A 21096-nucleotide genomic window follows, 5' to 3' on the forward strand; every position below is an offset into this window, starting at 1 on the left:
CACTCAGATACAGATATCATGGGAGTACAGGCTAGTACTTACTGTAATCTCCACACATTGTGCCATCCAGGTATCCTGGAGGGGGAGGGAAAAGAAAAATCAGAAGCTGGGTAAATAGAGGCCTGATTATTCAGTTCACTAACGGTCATGAACACAACCTCTGGGAGGTGGGAGGTGTAGGTTATTACTATCGCTCAACTGAGAAGTCAGCAATGAGCAACATTGCATATTATGCAAGGAGTCAAGAAACAAAATTATACAACTTGCTCATTACGGAAATAAATGATTTGAGTTCATCACCTAGAAGTATTGGATCAGAGACATAAATGGTCACTTCACGAAGATTTAAGGGTAAAGGAGGGCTGGGGCAAGAAGGGCAACACTAAGCACTTTTCTGTATTTTAGAGGGGCAAACTATTTATTTTGAAGTCACCTATGGTTCCATTGAGATCTTAACCATGAGAACATATTGCCTTCATTCAATCAAAATCTGTGTCAGACAATGTGTTCAAGGCAAAGAATTCCATAATGAACGATACCTAAATAACATGGAACTGAGGACCAGAGATTTTTAAAAGAAAAATAATATTCATAGCTTGACAGATTCCATTAATTACACCATTCCAGTATACACTGAATTATTCACTTATGGATATGAGTACCTCAGTTGGTGGCTCCACAATGGTTGTGTACTCAGCAAAATCTTCCCAAAGCAGTAGAGTTTCTTCATTTTCTTCCCAGCTCAAACTGTCACAGTCATCCTCAAAGTCAAATGTCTCTCGACTGGGAAGAAGCATACAAAATATTCAAATAAAACAAAGCACTGGTTGTTGGAAATCTCAAACAAAAGCAACGTGCAGGAGAAACTCAGCATGGCTGGCAGCATCTGCAGAGAGAACAGAGTTAATATTTTGAATCCAGTGATGCTTCGTCAAAGCCATTATGAAGACAGGCCACTGGACTTGGAATGCTACCTGTGTTTCTCTCTATAGATACTGCCAAGTCTTGGTGACTTTCCCTAGTGCTTCGGTTTTGATACTATATATCACACACACATTCTCTCTCCTAAAGTCATCAAGGAGTCAATGCAAGCAGAGATAATGTGTAAAGCAGAAAACTACATTTAGCATCATAAAGCTCTGACACTTAAGGTGAACTAGAGTGTTTAAGGGAACAAAAGGGAGACAATTCAGTAGTACTAAATTTTAAACATGCCCAATAGGAGTGAGAAAATGCATGGGAACAGTATAATAGAAAGAAACAGAAGAAAAACATAAAATATATTCAAAAGGGATAGTTTTTGATTTTTGTTCATTTATGCCTCAAAAAGATATGGGGCAGAATTACAGAATAAATAAGTTTGGCTGAGAAGGTTGTGAAAGTACGTACAATTTAGGAAGCTGTCCCCTAAAAAGAAATGACAATGAACTGTAAGCCAGTGCATGACTTATTTAATATTGTGTTTTTCATTTTGAATCATGCAACAGTTCTTCTTCTCTTTCATATTAACAAATGTAAACTGGATTTGGAAGAATTTGTTGTATGGAGTGTGTCTTGTGGTGGTGGGAAAGAACATCAGAAGAAATATGGTATGCTGACTGAAGAATTGCATTTTGATCTGAGAACAGGAAGCCAGGATGGGAAATTTGGGCAAGATACAGACTTGCAAAAATCAACCAGAGTTTGCAAATTGATTTTAGCCTTGAGAGAAAGTGGCCTTGTTGTGCCTCCTTCACTCCAGCACCGACAAATTGATAAGCTCGTCTGAAATAACATCCCGGACAAACCGCCTGTGTTGTTGAAGCATAGCATGAGATCAGAGCCAAGGGAAAGGAAAGCTTTTAAAAGAACAATGATGTAACTAAAAACAACAAAATAGGCCAAAAACACAGTCATACTGAGACAGCGGTATAAAGAAAGACTTTGAAAAAGACCAGTGGCTCAAATGGTTTTGTCAGTTACTCTAAGATGTGCTTAGAGATCTGTCAACAAATCAACCACAAGCTATATCCCAGCTCATGGGATGTCTTAGCAACCCGTGCCCTTGAGTGTAAATACTATTGCTTAAATAAAAGCAAAATGCTGCAGGTGGGTGGAGATCTGAAGAAATTCAAAGGACAGTCATTGGACTCAAAACATCACCTTTGTTTCTCTCGGCACAGATGCTGTTGGATTTGGAGTTTTTCCAGCACTTGATCTTTATTTAATTACCAAGCAATGGTACATAAATATTTAGCAGGACAATATCTAAGTTGTTGTAAGCCATTGATATCTAAGCCAGAACATTTACTTCAAGCAAAGGGGTCTTACAAAATAAGAGAATTGTAAATATAGACTGAAGAATATCAAAAAGCAATCAGCTCTCCAGAAAGATATTTGGAGGAATATATTTGAAAACAAAGCAGAAGTATAGGAAGGGTTTTCTTTACTGATGCATTTTAGTGAACTTCATGTAGCTTTGTATTTTCATATTTTTAAAAACGGAGTTAGAATTCTCAGGTTGCTATGATGGGGTTTAAATTCAGTCCGGATTGTTAATTCAGTAAAATAACTACTTCATCAATGAATTCCAAATTTTAAAAAGATCATCATCATTTTTTGGCGGTAGTTGAAAAGGATGTATTCAAACTAGGTTAAAGCAGAATTATTTCAGTGATGGAGCAAGGATGGGATTCAAAGTGGAGTCCCTAGATGATTAAAGATGCAGAGCTTAAAATGAGAAAATAAAACCTTATGACAATTTAAGGTATGTAATATGGTAGAGAACAAAATTGAATACATAAGGCATTGAGATTAAAAAAAGGAATAGGGAGGACAAACAAAATTGATTAAGATCCAATATAAAGAGCGGAACCCAAAATTAACTAGGTACAACGATTAAAATTATAGATAAAGAAAGGATGGGCTGATGAAGGACTGACAATTAGATTCTTCTGTATGTAGAGAAATGACTGATGATCTAAACAAGTACTTTGCAACGGTTTTCAATTGGAAAGAGAATGCTGCCAATATGGTAAATAAGGCATCAATATAAAACTACATAAAGAGGCTTTACTTAAAAGGTTGAAGATCTGCAAAATAGAAAAATCAATTGATCCAGATAGTGCTCTAGGGTTACCAAGGGAAGGGTGAACACTACAGAACATTTTGCCATAAATTTTCTTTGGATATAGCACACAACCGAAAGAGTCAAAATTTTGCAACCACAAACAATAAAAAGAGGGAATGGGATGAAATTTGCAGATACATGGACCATTCAGCCCAATGTACCAGTGGCAAAACTTTAGAACTCAAACATTTCGGGCAAAATTAATGTGAAAAAGTGGCTCATAAGTTAGAAGAAGCATGGATTTATTAAAGGAAAATTGTGTTCGACTGACTTCATCACTACTTTGAAAAGCTAATCAAGGTCGATGAGAGATTGTCACGAGAGAGAGTTTTCAAAGCATTTGACCACAAAGTTGATGTAAAATTCAATCCTAAAATATTTAAGAAACAATGGCAACAAATACAAAATTGATTAAAGCAGACAATGGTGATGAACTATTGATTCCAGGAGTGGAGGACATATATAATGCGGTTTTCAGGGGTCAGTGTTAAAATCCTTGCTCTTTGATATGTTTTAATCTGGTTTTGTGTGTACTTCACAAGGCATAATTTCAATGTTTGATTCTACAAAACCTGGAAAGAAGGATGATAACAGACTCCAGCAGAACAGAGATTGTAAAATGGACAGTTGCATGGCAGATTAAACTTAACACAGAAAGGTGAAGTAGTGCAATTTGGCAGGATGAATGGTGCTTGTGGTGTGTAGCAGTTTACTTAGTCAGTCCAACTTGCTATGGTAAATGCTCATTATGTCTGTTATGACCCAGAACTTCAAATTTATTCCCATAATTTAGCTGACCAGGATTACATCCTACTCCTACTGCCAGCCATTGCCATATATAGGAATTATTTGTGGGTGATAGCCTGTTTGGCTACATTTTGAGTACACCTTTCTTGGCCATTAAGTCCTGGGATGGGTCTTGAACCTAGAACATTTGACTCAAAGGCAGGACAGTTACCAACTGCACTACAAGATGTCCTTTAGGATGAGTTGGGACGGCAATATGAACTAAATGGTAGAATATAGGGAAACAGGACATTTGACTTTAATATGACAGAGTATAAAGAAAGGAAGTTATGTGAAAACCTTTATAAAAGACTGGTTAGGTCCTGGCTGAAATCTTGCAGGACAAGCTGGACTCATAGCTTTGAGAAAGGCTGAGTACAGAGGAGATTACTAGCCTGGTACAAGGCATATAGGGATTCAGAAGTGTAGAGAAAGACTCAAGAATGTAACATGTTGATCTCAGTACACGCAAAGCTGAATAGATATTTCACAGATTTTGAAAATCAAGATCAAAGGTTGAACAAAAGTTGGACTGTTCTCGTTGAAGAGAAGGCAGTTGAGAGATTTGATGATTTCAAAATCATCAGTGTAAATAGGAAGAAGCTATTCTCACTCAAAAGAACAACACGAGGGCACAGATTTAAAGTGGCGTGCAAGGGTGATGCAAGAAAAAGAACAAGCAGTTAAGGGTATAGAATGCACTGTCTGGAAACGTGGTGGAGGCAGGTTCAGCTGAGGCACTCAAGAGGACATTGAATGATTATTTTGATAGAAATGGTGTGCAGGGATCTGGGGAAAAGGTAAGAGATTTGCACTAGGAAACAGAACTAGTGCAAGGATGATAGACTAAATGGCTTCCTCCTGCATCAGTAACAATTCTGTGATTCTATGAAGCGTGTCGATAGAGTATGTAGAGTAAATTCATGGCAAGATTTAAAACAAATTTTCCTCAATTGACTGTGTGTCACCAATTCAGTTTGCCAGAAAAAAATTGAAGTTAATTCACTGAACAGAAAAAGACAAATGTCAATTCCCTTTCCACTGATAAAGCATAGCATCTCCATCTTGCAGTGCTGGTTGTATTTCAAATAGAATTTCTAAGAGTGTAGCATTAATGATGCATTTAGGGTGTAACCATCATCTTTCTGTACATCCATATATACAGTCTGCCCACAATGCAATCTTAAACAGTGCTATGGAATTAAAATTAATTGAACTCATGAGACTTTAAAGTACCCACAAATGATGTTCCTCTTAACCACTTTTCCCACATTATTAATACAAGATCAATAGGAAAGCCATTGTTATTAGCTGTATAATACAAACTAGTTTTGTACAATATGACCAGACTCCTTTACTTACAGTTGATTGAGCATTCGCTTCATTTCATCAGTAATATTGAGAGATGTGCTAACATCATCATCAGAGTGTCGTGTGGTATCGCCATCAGTTTCTGAGCTCTCATCATCACATGTTGGCTTTTTTTCTTTCTTTTTGCTGACAGTTGTCACCTTAAGAACAGAACAAAGTTAAAAAGCTGGATTTAAAATGGTAGTTTCTAGCAAGTACAGGAGCAGCAAAATAAAACAAGATTAACATAGGTTTGGAGAAATGTGTATGAGACAGGATTTTTGATATCCATGGCATTACAGCCAGCTGAGGTAGGACTCAAGGTAGCCCATTGTATAGGACTGCACAGGACTGTGACCATTGTCTTGTGGAAATTTGACAACTGCTGCGGAAGACGGCTTATACTAATTCCAAAAATATATTTCCCTCCCCACCCCTATCTGTGTTCCACAGAGGCCATTCACTCCACAACTCCCTAGTTAGGTCCATGTACCCCCACCAACCCACCCTCTATACCCAGCATCTTCCCCTGCCACCGCACAAGGTGTAGAACTTGCACCCACACCTCCCCCCTCACCTGCATCCAAGGCCCTAAATGATCATTTCAAAGCCGGTAGAGATCTTCCTGCACAACCACTCACCTCATTTATTGCATCCATTGCTCTCAGTGTGGTCTCCTCGACATTGGGGAGACAGAACACCAACTCGTGGAGCAGTTCAGGAAACATCTCTGGTTCGCATGCACTAAACAATCCCACCGCCTTGTAACAGACCACTTCAGCTTCCCCTCACACACACCCAAGGACATGCAAATCCTGGACTTCCTCCACTGCCACCTTGGGACCCTACAACCATATTCTCCAACTCAGAACTGCACTCTTGACGTGTCCATCTTCCTTTCCACCTATCTGCTCCACCCTGCCCACTGACCTATCACAATTACATCCCACATGCATCTACCTATCACCATCCCACCTACCTTAGCCCCTCTACTCCCCATTCCTGATGAAGGGCTTATGCTCGAAACATCAACTTTCCTACTCCTCTGATGCTGCCTGACTTGCTTTGCTTTTCCAGCACACATCTTTTGACTTATACTAATTTCATATCCATTAGAACGTGTACAAAATCACTTCCTTTGTAAACGCTATAGGGAAAGGCACATTAATGAAACAATGAGATAAACACAGCCACCACAACTGCAATGGTTCTGTGATTCAATGAATCTGGGGCTGAAACAGACAATTAAATCAGTTTTCAATTTTTAAAAAATTGTCAACAATTTGAAATAATTTGATTTTTTTTCTACTTACATGAGAAAGTGTTTATTATATAACCAATTAATTCCCTCTGAACTCCAAATGAAATTCAGGATCATAGAACTTGTATATAACAGGTGATCCAGTTTTAGGTTTTATCCATTACCTTGTAGATTACTTCATGCAAAGATGATTCCCAACCAGACAGCCTAGCTGAAACAAGGAGCTTAAACCCCAGAGAGCTAGAATCTTCAGTCACTGTCTGGCATGAAATGCATTAATCTGCAAATTGTCAATATCAAAATCCTTTATCTATTTATCTCCATGCACATTAATTGAATTACAACAGTTGTTTCATTTCACCTGGAACATTTTGCTCATGTCCTCAGAGTTTCGCTGCTGTGCCACGTCACAGAGCTTGGCAGTGATATCAATCCTCCGGCAGATATCCATATCTACTTTCATAGCTTTCTCTTGAATCTTGGTATCCAAGTCAGACATTTGCTGCAGTGGAACAGAAAGCAACTTTATCATGGGTTTTCTGAACTATTTTTCCTCTTGGATCAGGAGAAATAAAATAAAACGCTCACAAACTGATTTTCTCCAATCTCAAGGTATAAAATCAAAACATGGTCTCATCCCATTAAGTCTGACCTGCCATTCGATCATAGCCAAAATGTTTCTCAACCCCATTCTCTTGCCTTCCTGTAATCCTAGGACACCTTACTAATCAAGATCCGATCTTAAATAACTCCAAAGACCTCTGTGGCAATGGGTTCTATCAATTAACATCCATTGGCTGAAGAAATTCTTCCTTATTTCAGTTCTAAAGGATCATTCCTTCACTCTGAGGCTGTGCCCTTGGGTCCTAGTCTCTCCTACCAGTGGAAAAATCTTCTCCATCTTCTATCCAGGGCTCTCAGTAATTCATCTCACCTTTTTAAACTCCATTGATTATGGACCCAGAGTCCTCAACTGCTTCTCATATGACAAGTCCCTTCATCCTTGGGATAATTTTTGTAAACTTCCTCAAAGAGTTCAAATAGATTTATCAGGTATGACCTCTCCTTGATGAAGTCATGCTGACTCAGCCCTAATTTACCACACACTCCCAAATACTCAAAATCTCGTCCTTAATAATTGACTTAAAATCTTACCAATGATGAGGTCAGGTTAACTGGCCTCTTGATTCCTGTTTTATGCCTCCCTCTCTTAAGCAAGAGTGTTACATTAGCCATTTCACAGAGCTCTGGGACCCTCCCTAACTCCAGTGATTCCTGAAAGATCATCCCCATCAACAGCTCTACAATCTTAACTGTCTTCTTCAAAGCTAGGAAGTAGCTCAATCAGTCTGGGTGATTTATCTGCCTTCACACCTTTAATTTCTCCAGCATCTTCTCCTTAGCGACAGCCACTACACTCAAATCTGTCCCGACTCCCTTAAGGTTCTGGTGTGTAGGTGTCTTCCACTGTAAAAACTGATGCTAAACCCTGTTTAGTTCCTCCACCATTTTTGTTCTCTATTACTACTTCTCTAGCCTCATTTTCCAACGACCCACTGTTCATTCCTCCCTCACTCCTTTTAGATATCTAAAAGACCTCTTGCAATTTCTTTTATATTACTAGCTAGCTTACTTCCATATCCCACTTACTGCTTTTTAAAATTAGGCTCTAAAGTCAAAGGCAAATGCAAATAAAACTTGTTCAAGTTGACCTCAAACCATAAAAGAATGCTGCTCATTTCACAGGGGTATAGCAATTACACAAACCCTGGTAGCTTTGTTTCAGCTCTTTGCAGTGTGCACTTTTAATTTTAAAATATTCAAGAAAAACACCACACTATCCTAACCATTTTGTTTTTCTCATCATCCCTATATAAACTATTTCCTCTCAGAGTCCAGAACAAAAGGCATTACCTTATACTAGAGTTTGGTCATTCAGGAATAACGTCAAGAAATACCACACTGTTTAGACTGGTGGAAATCAAAGACATGGCCTCTATTAAGGCCCAATTAAAATAAAGTTGCTGGAAAAGCGCAGCAGGTCAGGCAGCATCCAAGGAACAGGAAATTCAACGTTTCGGGCATAAGCCCTTCATCAGGAATGAGGAAAGTGTGTCCAGCAGGCTAAGATAAAAGGTAGGGAGCTTATGCCCAAAACGTCGAATTTCCTGTTCCTTGGATGCTGCCTGACCTGCTGTGCTTTTCCAGCAACACATTTTCAGCTCTGATACTCCAGCATCTGCAGACCTCACTTTCTCCCCAATAAAAATAAAACCAATATTGATAGATGTGTGTTAGATAAAGGTATGAACATTACAGACCAATTTGGCTAAGATGGAAAAATAATATAAATCCAACATAACCCAACTGAATGGCAGAACAGTTGGAAGGGGTGCATACACAGTTATTCTGATATAACGTTTGTCATAGTAAATATGCAATCACTATGTAAGAAACATTCATCATTTAAACAGGGTCAGTTTGTAAGATGGGCCAATGTGATTCTCATGATGTTTGGCAGGATTTTAAATTTTATAAAAAAATTACAAACCCAGAGAGCTAAATCTCATTTCCCTTCAGAAAAACTATCTATGCTATATGCTTTTATTATAATCTATAGCAATATGTATAAAAAAGATCAAAGTTCTCAAATCCACCAATATAAATTTGGAAATGGTAAATATTTACTTAGCTGGGAGAATGAAATCTTCCAAATGAACAGAAACTTCAGCCTTAAGGAATGACAATGTTAATGGACCATAAAGACTGAAGCTGCTATACTTACAGCAGAAAGGCCTGCACACTGGCTAAATAAGGATGTTGCACTTAGTGAAATTACAGTTAAAATTTCTGATCTATGCCCTAGCCTAGCAAGGACAATAATGGTATCAAACCTCTGTACAACAGTGATCCAGCTACTACTTATAGTTTCACAAGTGGTGTCCTTCTCTGGATTAGACTGAACGTTAAAACCACTGTTCAATCCAGTCTTTTGAATAAGTAGCACTTCCAAAACGAAAGTATTTGCAGATTGCACATTGCTATTAATAAAACACCCACTCAATCTGTCTAGCCATCCAATTCTCCTTGAGCCCTCAGACAAACCAATTATTAAGATTTATCAGTCTGCATTATGTTAAAAGTATCTTTTGGATCCATAATGAGTTCCATTACTAGAAAACACAATGCAAAGATTTATTTTTGGGAACAAATTTCAGAATACGAAGGGTAGCAAAGGAAGAAAGCTTTGACAAATGATCAAGATCACTATCCTCTATTTCTGCCTCTACCTCCATCTGGAAAACACAAATATATTTTCACATTGATAAGATTTTTAGTTTATGGGCAGGAATGTTAAGTGAATTAATCTTTCAAAAATTTCTTAAACATAATGAGCCAAATAGTCTTCAATCTAATAAACATTTGTTTAATCAATCAGGAAATATAAATAAATGTTTAATCGACGCAAATTCTTTCAGTAATTGGAGTTACAAGAAGCTCATTAAAGAACTATTTGACTGCCCTTTCAAGTACCATATACCAAGTTGCATTCAAGTGGAAATCCTGTCTGAAAAGTGGAATTCCTCAGCAAAAATCAAATTCCAGTAGCAATTCTACCAAATATGGTATTGAAATAAACTTAACACAGCTGTGATAAAATCTTGCACACCCAGACTTCCGGGTCTGCAGTCAGAGTCAAATATATCGTGCAGTCATTTGTAACCATCTGGACAAGTCAAAACACTAATGAGAATTCCATATAAAAATTTTAGCTGAAGTTTTATTTGAGACATGAGATCATCCTGAGTCATCACCTATATCAAGTCTCAACAAGTAGCTCAATTTTTCTTTAGAAATTGAGCTTCTTTAGTTTTTAACATGTTGGGTTTGATTTTGTATATACTGGAAGCCAATCCTCATTATTGTTCATAATATCCAGTCAAATTTAATTATTTAAAAATACCTCATGCTGAACTTTCCAGTTGCTATAATTGTTCAGAATGTGATTAGCTTCAGTGACCTTAACTGACTGCCTCCTCCAGATGATTTCCTATCAATGTACACATTTTCAGTTTTGATATACCGATCAATGGATAATGAGGAGGAGAGATCATTAAGATGGACAAACTTAAAAATCACGTAACACCAGGTTATAGTCCAACAGGTTTATTTGGAAACGTTGTTCCTTCACCAGGTAGTTGTGGAGTATAAGACTGTAAGACTCAGAATTTATAGCAAAGGTTTACAATGTGACGTAACTAAAATTATATATTGAAAAAGACTCGGATTGTTTGTTAAGTCTCTCATCTATTAGAATGACCACATTGGTTTTAGTTCTTTCATATGTAAATCGCAGAACTTTTTTTTTTGAAAAATTACATTCTCAAGTGAACTTTAACAATGAGTGTCTGTCAGCCCAGATAACGTACTGAAAGTGTGAGTTCCTCTGTGTGAAACTGTCAGTGCTACAACGTGTAGACTGATTCTAATCTAAAAAAAATGAATTTACAGAATCTTACATGGATTCATGCAGTTTTTAGGCAAAGTAAACTTACTGAAGGCTTATTAATCATGGGGAACTCAGACCTTCGATACATTATCTGGACTGACAGACACCAATTGTTGAAGTTCACTTGAGAAACGAAACTTGTAAAAAAAATGTTCTGCGATTTACATATGAAAGAACTGAAATCAACGTGGTCATTCTAACAAATGAGAGACTTAAACAATCCAGGTCTTTTTCAATATATAATTTCAGTTACATCACACTGTAAACTTTTGCTATAAATTACAATCTTATACTCCACAACCACTCCGAAAGCTAGTGCTTCCAATTAAACCTGTTGGACTATAACCTGGTGCTGTGTGATTTTTTTTAAACTTTATACATCCCAGTCCAACACTGGCATCTCCAAATCATTAAGATGGGGCTATTGAGGATTTCAAACATAAATCTGTATTTTGCTATACACTCTGAGGACCACTCAATATTTTTAGTGATAAAATCACAACAGCCTCAAGTTTTAATATAATTTCAATTTAGCCAAGGCAATTACTATTTTTTTTTAATTTTAAAAACTGCACATAGATATCAGTGTTCAGGTGACATATGTTTCACTCCCTGAACAAGACACCAACAGAGCTTTAAATTTCAGCTTTATGAAAGATTAGGAACTCAAAGTGGCAGGAGGATGTTGGGCAAGGAGAGGTTTGGCAAAGAGTGGTTTAAAGAGGATCAAAAATTATAATTGTCAAAGATTCAATTGTCAAAACTGCCACTCAATTAAAAAATGTTTTGGCAGAACAGACTGCAGATGAAAACTAGTACCTGACAGCTAGACTGTCAATTACAACATGTATTGAGTATAAAAATGATCCCAACACACTTAACAACTTATACATTAAATTAGAACAGATGAAAGAGAGATGGAAGTTAGCTGAAAAGCTGGGCTTTAACAAAGCATTAAGATAAAGCAGGTTGGGGACAGAGTGCTCCCTACAGCAAGTATTAGACAGCTAAAGGTTTATTAATCAAGGGTTGGGAAGATACTGAATATCTGAATCAATAACTTGAAACTTGTAGGAATGGGTCACAAAACCATAAACCTACTATACAGCACTTAGTCCATGCCTGAGGTGATTCTTGCACAATCGAGTCAGCTCAACTTTCCCACTCTCTTCTCATTCTCCTGCACATGCTTTCTCCTTCAGTGTTTATTACATTTCCTTTTAAAGACAATTAACTCAGTATGGTGAATACAATCAGGCAGTGTATTCCAAATCCTAGATATCGATTATATGAAAAGCATTTCCTTATGTCACCTCTGTCCTGTTGTAAATACCTTAAATCGGTCCTCCTGGTCATTAACCCTCAAGCAAGTTATCTATCTTTTCTAAACTTTCATAATTTGAAGCATGTCTATCGCATCTTCTCTTAGCCTTCACTGTTCTGAGAACAATACAAATCCTTTAAAATTTCCAAATTAACATGTCTTGCCTCATTTTGTGTATCAAAATGCATCATCTTTCACTTATCTGGACTGAACTACATTGCCATGTTTCAACTCATTGTACCGCCCAAGTCCTCTTGAAGTCTATTCTGTGCTCCTCACTGTTCACTTAAATTCTGTGCACATTTTGAAATTCTGATCATGAATTTTACTTATTTTTTGATATATGTCTGCAATTATTACACAGGCTGAAGATGCAGAGATGGAAAGTGTCTGAGTATGAGGATTTTTATCTGGGTTGGGTTAAACAGCAAACCAAAAGATGAGTGAAAACGAGTGGCGTTTTCAGTGCAGACCAGAGTTTTATACCAATTAGAATTCTGAGGGTGGATATGGGGACCATGACAAGGCCTTTAGAACGATTAATAGAATCAGTGAAGTAGTACAGCTGGATGTCATAAGTATATTTGGAGGCTTACTCCAAGCTGTGGATACTGTTACAGAGTGCCAGCAGTTAGATAAACTATGATCAGAGACTGATTTGTAAAATAATATTACGTAGAAAAAGTGATGTAAGGCCTGCTCTGTGGTCCTGGCCTTTTCCTCCATTGTAATTTTTCTTTATTTAATAGAAGAAGCAAGCTGATATGGCTGTTAAAAAGGCACATACGGATCTTTGATTTTATAAACACAGACAGTTCAAAAGCAAACAGATTACACTGAACCTTTATAGTTCACTGCTTAGGCCTTCGCTGGAGTAGTATATTCAAAAATCTGGGCGCCTTACTTTACGAAGGCTTAGCAGGGTGCGCAGAAAAGCAGTAAATTGACATCATGGATCAGAGATTTCAGATATGAAAATAGATAACAGAAATTGATATAGCTCTCCAAGTTAAAAACAGCTCACCCACCCATGATATCACAGTCAATACCATTTTCTGCACTACCTCCCCTCAGTAGGGTACTCAGAATTGGACACTGGATTTTATCTGCATCCTAATCAACGATTTAAGTAGGTTTGTAAAACCTAGAATGTTGATTTTTTTTAATAAAAAAGATACTGTTTTAATTTGCCTATTCACTTTAAAGATGTTGATGTCTGCAAAATGTATATTTATTCTTTTTAAAGTTCTATCATTTAGAGTCAATTTCTCTGTTCTCCCTTCTCAAATGTATCACATTAGTTTTTGAATTAAACTTCTATCTACCTAGCTACTTAAATAGTCCATTTTCCTCTGTAGTGGTTTCCAATCCTTTTCCATTAACCATGCTCTTTATTCTGTGACACCTGCAAATCTTCATACTGCCCACAAAATCCATTAACTCCCAGGGATCATCACTGCTTACATGCTTCATGTCCTAGAGTCAAGGGTAAGGTCTTGAAAAAAAAATCTGAAGAAGTGACAGTGAAAAGGAAGGGAACAGAAAACATTGCTGGAGATATGCCAGTTAACGTGGAAAGTAAGAAGACAGAGGTGGAACAGAAGGACACCTTGTTTACAAGATTCACTCAGATGCAAGGCCTTTTTAAAAAAGGCATGTGTGGGTGGTGATGATAGGTCACTGGTTAGGTCATCAATTATTGCCCATCCCTTTATTGTATCTCAATCTCTTAGGCAAAACTATGACTGTTCCAGAATAATCGCAGAAGGCAGACAACCTCAAGTACCTGCTCCCTATCCCCATCCACCAATACAGTAAGGCTCTTCCAGGAAACCCCTAATTGCTCTCCATTACATTTTTCAAAAGCCAAGAGTGAAACCCGAGGATTGTTTCCTTCGAGTCCAGCTATGCATCTGCCTTCAGTCCAACTTTTCCTATAATTGCTTTCTAGCCTACGATAACCTCTCCCAGTTGCTCCGTCATTTGGCATTTTTTTTTCCCAATTCCAAAACGACGGATGTCTTTCCTTTCTGGACTCCTTCCTCATTCAGTTCCAGAATACTCTCCTCCCTTTCCCAGACCCCTGCAGGCTAACGGTCAGTGGTCCCTCCTATATCAGGTATGTAGGGAGTTGGATGCCACTTGGCCCTGAATCTATTGTCAAAGTAGGAAAATCTTCAACATGCAAGAGATGGTAAGAATTTGGGTTTCGAGGTAAAGTTGGATATGGGGAATTAAGTTACAGACCAAAGGGAAAGCCATGTCAAACTGAACAAGTTGTACAAAGAAAATAAAATGTATGTACCTATTGGGTATAAAAAGCATGGAAACTTCTTGCCACGCCATATGCTATATTACTTCAGGATATTTCCCTAGGGCATTAGGGGTCTAAACCACAGCACATGGACTGCAGTAGTTCAAGATGGCAGCTCACCACCATCTTCTCAAAGGCAATTAGGAACGGACAATAAATGACGATCAGCCATCAACACCCATTTCCGAGTGACTTTTTTTTTAAAAAAAAAGCTTCATCTCATTTTAATTAATGGAAGGACTAAAAGATGGCTAAGCATACTATTTGTCATGGCTTCTTAGCTAAACGACTACTTATCATTACCGATCTATATTGTGGCAACTTTTCTGCTCACCTGTAAAGTACTTACATCACTCATCAGCCCCTTAAACACAACTAGCTCTGACTTCAATTTTTCCACCTTCTCATTGAGTTCCTTCTGAATAGCCTCAGCTTCCTGAGAATCCTGAAATTACAAACATAGAATTCTCAAAACTCTCAGCTATCAGAAAATGCCACATAACCCAAACCCAACTGAACCCATCATTATTTTGCTCCATTTTACACCCACCATCCAAAAAAACAATCCAAAGCACGTAAACATCATAAATAAACTTATGCCCTGGAATATCTTGTGAAAAATAAAATGTTCCTAGCTTACCACCTGCAGTGCAGCCACAATTTCCTGTAGATGCTGTCTAAGAGTGAATTCTTGTTCCCACCTAGAGAGAAGATAAATAAATATCGTTACAAGAATCACATCATGACAAATATTGAATCAACAACTTTCAAGACACAGTGACAGCTGTACATCAAGTAATGACTTGTGTCAAAATTAATAAGTCAAAAAAAACTGAAACTTCCTTGAATTAGTGGATATACCTCATTAAAACCATTCACAGCTACCAACATTAGAAGCAGGCCAGATAAAACATGTTGTCATCTATCTTAAATCTTCCTTAAGAGCAACAAGAAAATAATTTGGGTAAGAAATTGCCAAAAGAAAAATCAACATTGTCAGGTCTATTTTGTAACATTCACTTGTGAGGACAAATCTCAAAATTAAAGTTTCCATGAAGTCAAATTCAGAACTTAGAAAAATCTATCAGAATTCCTCATCACCTAAGAATCATTTAAGCAATTCAATAATAAATGATTTGGTATCTACCGATGTAAATCATCAAATATATATTGCTTCCCTGGCGGCAAAGTAGAAATTGTTATAGAATTTGGCACAGAACAGGGTTTTTTTTTGCAGGAGAGCAGAAAACATGTTTGCAACAGAACTACTGATGCAAGGAAATGGATCTGTAATGTTAAAAGACTAAGTGGGACTATCCCTCTGGACATTAATGTTACATAAAAAGGATTAAACTGTACTGTCTTTGGGTGAGGACGAAAGCCATGGAAGAATGTGGATGACTATCCATTGTAATTCACACTTCATTTAGGGGTAGTCTTAAGTGGCATGTTAGTCCCTCTCTCACTGCACCCCCCAGGTCATCTCCTCTGCACAGAAACTCTTACCTCTCCGCCCCCACCCCACTCCGGCCTATCACCCTCACCTTGACCTCCTTCCACCTATCCCACCTCCATCGCCCCTCCCCCTAGTCCCTCCTCCCTACCTTTTATCTTAGCCTGCTTGGCTCTCTCTCTTATTCCTGATGAAGGGCTTATGCTCGAAACGTCGAATTCTCTATTCCTGAGATGCTGCCTGGGCTGCTGTGCTTTAACCAGCAACACATTTGCAGCTGTGATCTCCAGCATCTGCAGACCTCATTTTTTACTCGAAGATTTTAACCTACTGCGAATCCTCTTACAAGGATGCCTTCCTTGAAGAAGCTCTCTTCCTCCCTCTACAAGGATTTCAGCGAGTCCCTCTCTCACTGCACCCCCAGGTCATCTCCTCTGCACAGAAACTCTTACCTCTCCGCCCCCACCCCACTCCGGCCTATCACCCTCACCTTGACCTCCTTCCACCTATCCCACCTCCATCGCCCCTCCCCCTAGTCCCTCCTCCCTACCTTTTATCTTAGCCTGCTTGGCTCTCTCTCTCATTCCTGATGAAGGGCTTATGCTCGAAACGTCGAATTCTCTATTCCTGAGATGCTGCCTGGCCTGCTGTGCTTTAACCAGCAACACATTTGCAGCTGTGACTGTGGGGGAGCAGCCAGAGTACTGTATCTGTAAGCATTGCAACTGACCTGTATAAAGGGACTTTGCTTTCTTTGTTCAGAGCTGAAAAATGTTTTGCTGGAAAAGCGCAGCAGGTCAGGCAGCATCCAAGTAGCAGGAGAATCGACGTTTTGGACATAAGCCCTTCTTCAGCCTTATGCCCAAAACTTCGATTCTCCTGCTCCTTGGATGCTGCCTGACCTGCTGCACTTTTCCAGCAACACATTTTTCAGCTCTGATCTCCAGCATCTGCAGTCCTCACTTTCTTTGTTCAGAGTCTCACTTTGACCCAATTTGGAGATGCCGGTGTTGGACTGGGGTGCACTACATTAAAAATCACACACCAGGTTATAGTCCAATAGGTTTATTTGGAAGCACTAGCTTTTGGAGTACTACTACTTCATCAGGTGGTTTTGGAGCAGTGCTCAGAAAGCTAATGCTTCCAAATAAACAAGTTGGACTATAACCTGGGGTTGTTTGAGTTTTCATTTAGACCCGACTTTGCATGCCTGTGAAGAGGGTCAAAGGGGGGTCACCTAACTTCTACTGTATTGTGCTTAGTAAATTTGATTGCTTATTCACAGAAGTTGGTGTGTTCTAGTTGCATCAAGTGTGTAAGAACCTCAGGAGTAAAAGAACTTAACAGATCCTTCAGAGTTTCAGGATTAGGTAGAACATTTAATAATAGCTCCTCAAAACTGTCATCTCTGAATTACTGAGTAATATGAGACTACAGGAAAAAGAGAAGTAAAGTTGAGAAGTAAATGGCCGGTCAATGTTGCAGACGGGAGGGCTTCAGATTCCTGGGACAGCTGGACAAGTTCTGAGCAGGAATGGTGCAACTGAACAAAGCTAAATTGGTGTATTGTTGAAGCAATGAAGGAAATGGACTAATTGTTCAGCTCAATTGCTGAATGATCTCCTTTCGCATCTCAAGAACTGTCAGTCAGTTCCTTAAAACTGAATAAACATGCAATTTTCATTTTGCGGCAAAGAGCAACTATCGTTTGATTAAAAGATCAGAGTGGTATGTTTTCTTCACTCCATTGCCAGATGCTCAGAGACCAAAATAACTATAAGTGACAATTTTCATGTAATATTCCTTTGGCCCTTCTAGACTGTCTGAACAACGTCCGACAAGATTACCCTGATGAATTTCCAAATGAAGTAATCCCTGAAGCTTATTTGCTAGTGGAAACCTGCACAAATCTTGAATCCAATCACAGGGAGTCATCATTTGGTAACTACAATTTCACATTCATGCTGGGGCCCCACTTGTGGCGCAGAGGTAGTACCTTTGGACCGAGGGGCCCAGATTCAGGTCTCATGGGCTCCAAAAGGTGTATAATGATACTTCTGAACAGATTGATCAGAAAATACTTTTGTGGTTCCATGGCTTTAACAAGACTCACATTTTTGCACAGAAATGAATTGGGCTAGAAAAAAATACATTTGAAAGTATGTTTACCAGAAATATTTTGTATTAATGTACCTTTTGCAGTATTTAGTTTGGAAGATAATGTGGGCAACAGAAAACACTTCAGTCTTCATCTCCAAATCCTTCAAAATTCTCGAGTATGTTTATTTAATTATGCCTGTCCTTCTTTCAGAGGAGGAAGTCCTCATATTGCTTACCCATTTCTCAAAGATCTGTACTTCTGTTCTGAAACTAATCTATTGCATTCCTTTTGCCCTCTTAAAAACTTAATGTCCTCTTCACTAGGAGAACTAAACTCTACTTTAGGTGTGGTCACAATAAGATCACAATTTCAGAACTATTTCCAATGCTTTAAGCTATTCTGCTGCCTGTGGATCACAACCTTTAATTTGCCAGGCCAACTGTAAATACGTCAGGAGCTGTAGCAACGTTTTCATGGAAACCCCTCCCTCAAATATTTCCTCTGTAGTTACACCCAATTCATGTCTTTTTCTGATAGAAAAAAAGAATGTAGTACATTCAAAGCCAATTAAGGATGGGCAATAAATGTTAGCTTAGCCAGTGATGCTCACATTCCAAAAATGAATCAAATAACTCATCAATCTAGTTTTTCTGGGTCTGCATAACTTTTGTTAGCATTGCCAAAAAAGAAGTTTGCAGACCCCTCCCTGTCACAATTCTGTTTTGTTTAATGGTCGAAAACCTTTCAGAATTCAGATATCACATTCAAACAAATTGCAATTTTGACAATTAACTTAGCCTGTAATCATATTTATGATCTGTAATATTTCTTATACCACTACAAATCAGCCTAAAGTCTTGTCTGACTACTATCAACATCCTTTGATTCAAAACCATGGAACAGAGGAGATCAAGAATTAGAATCAGAGAAACATTTGCATCAAACTTTTACACACTAGAAGGAAGAAATGTAACTTATCTCATCAATGCATTCAGATGATTTCCAACATACTTAATCTGCTAAATTTGGTTAAGTATTACAAAAGTACCTAACAGTAACCTAACAATTTTTATCAGCAACATTGCAGTGAAAGCTTTTACATCAATTGATTTAGAGTCAGAATAATACAGCACAAAAACAGACCCTTTGGTCCAACTCGCCCATACAGACCAGACATCTCAACCTAACCCAGTCCCATTTGCCACCACTTGGCCCATATCCCACAAACACTTCCTATTCATAAATATATCCAGGTGTCTTTTAAATTTTGTAATTGCACCCGTCTCTACTACTTCCTCTGACAGCTTGTTCCATACACACACCACCCCCTTGCATGAACAAGTTACCCCTCAGGTCCTTTTTATATCTTTCCCCTCTCACCTTAAATCTATGGCTTCTGGACTGGATTTCTGAAAATTTAGATCCAAAACAAGAGCTCAGCAGGTCTGGTGGTATCTGTAGAGAGAAATCAAAGTTAACGTTTTGGGTCCAGTGACCCTTTCTAAGAACAGTTCTGAGGAAGGGAAACTGGACCCGAAATGTTAACTTTGATTTCTCTGCACAGGTGCTGCCAGACCTACTGAGCTTTTCCAGTAATTTCAGTTTTTGTTTCTGATTTCCAGCATCCGAAGTTCCTTTCTGTTTCAATTTAGATCCAACTTGCTTTTCTCAACGGCAGTGTGCCTAGGTCATAAATTGAGAGACAATTTTTACTTAATAATTGATGTGGTTGGCAAATTTGAGAGAAGCAATTACTAATGTCGTGACAGAGGAGGCAACTGAAATAGAAAGGCTGCTCTGAACCAAGTCTTAAAAGATCAAACCATTTGCAGGTTTCCATTGTACAATACCATGACACTAACCAAAAGTATAATATTTGGCTAACCGGATCATTGGAGATCTCTAAAGGAAGGTAACTTCTGTTCTTTTGCACAATGTCACAGATAAAGGTTCCCATGCTCAGGGTTGCAAGCCATAGTCAATAGCTGAACTATAGCCTCAAGGGACAATGGCTGCTTACAAACAGAAGACCTTTCAAGTATGGCATTTGCATTTCCTTTAAGCATATAAGGAAAGCAACAGAAAACCACATCATGAGGTCTCTTCCTAGCCCACTGAAGCTAAAAATAAGAGGCGTTTGCAACCAGCTGAAGAGTAAAGCCTAGGACTCTAATGTGGATAAGTAAGTAAAAAGTCTGACCCTAGGCCGATCACCACTATATGATGCACTACTGCTCTCTCTTAAGCACAAAATAAACAAAACAATAAAATTAAAAGACTTATTCGTCTCAGATATTCTCCACAGGGTTGTGGAGAAAACCACTACTGTCAAATCAAACCTTTGGTACAAGATACACTTTTATTTTCTCATTCTCACAACCTCAATGATAGACATTCACATGTGCACACTCTTGCACACAGCTAATCAAGGCAGCTCCAGCAAAATCTCACCCAACATAAGAAAAATCCTGGTAACTATCAAAGTATTTCCCTCTTGGCCATTTGAGAAAAAATCCTTATACTCATTCTTCCTTGGCTGAGAAAACTGTCCTAGAGACCCAGAGTGTAAGTTACAAAAACTGAAAACAAAGGATTCAAAACTGTGCCCTAGTCCAATAAATCAATCCATCATCATCCACTGCTTCCAGTCACTGAATCAAATCTGCAAACGCACTGTTGCAATCTCAATTCCATGGACTTTTTAATAAAAATCCTGAATGTATTTTGTTGAATGCCTTTTAAGCAACTTCATACAGCATCCACTTCACTGTCTTGATTGACCTACCCAGGTACCTCAAATAACTCTTGAGTTACTCAGATAGGATCTGCCTTTATTAAAAGGCACAGTGAGTCTCAAGTAACCCATAAATTTGCCAAAAGAAAGTTTA

The 21096-nt window shown here is 38.3% G+C and overlaps 1 protein-coding gene and 1 long non-coding RNA gene across 5 annotated transcripts in view; one reads left to right on the forward strand and one right to left on the reverse strand.

Moving 5' to 3' along the window:
- LOC132833829 (uncharacterized) overlaps positions 1-21096 on the forward strand; it is a 32758-nt gene that overhangs the window by 10946 nt on the left and 716 nt on the right. The window lies entirely within an intron of this gene.
- iffo2b (intermediate filament family orphan 2b) overlaps positions 1-21096 on the reverse strand; it is a 40378-nt gene that overhangs the window by 5078 nt on the left and 14204 nt on the right. The window contains exons 2-7 of one of the 4 annotated variants that reach the window (XM_060852458.1): positions 15295-15355; positions 15004-15099; positions 6868-7008; positions 5258-5406; positions 663-783; positions 43-75 (exon numbers count right to left, since the gene is read on the reverse strand). In XM_060852458.1, coding sequence (XP_060708441.1) covers positions 43-75; positions 663-783; positions 5258-5406; positions 6868-7008; positions 15004-15099; positions 15295-15355 — 601 coding nt within the window. Of the gene's footprint in view, positions 1-42; positions 76-662; positions 784-5257; positions 5407-6867; positions 7009-14988; positions 15100-15294; positions 15356-21096 lie in introns of all 4 variants that reach the window. The other 3 variants (XM_060852457.1, XM_060852460.1, XM_060852459.1) reach the window with 3 other exon arrangements.

The sequence above is a fragment of the Hemiscyllium ocellatum genome, chromosome 37 (assembly GCF_020745735.1).
Source record: "Hemiscyllium ocellatum isolate sHemOce1 chromosome 37, sHemOce1.pat.X.cur, whole genome shotgun sequence".
NCBI classification, from domain to species: domain Eukaryota; kingdom Metazoa; phylum Chordata; class Chondrichthyes; order Orectolobiformes; family Hemiscylliidae; genus Hemiscyllium; species Hemiscyllium ocellatum.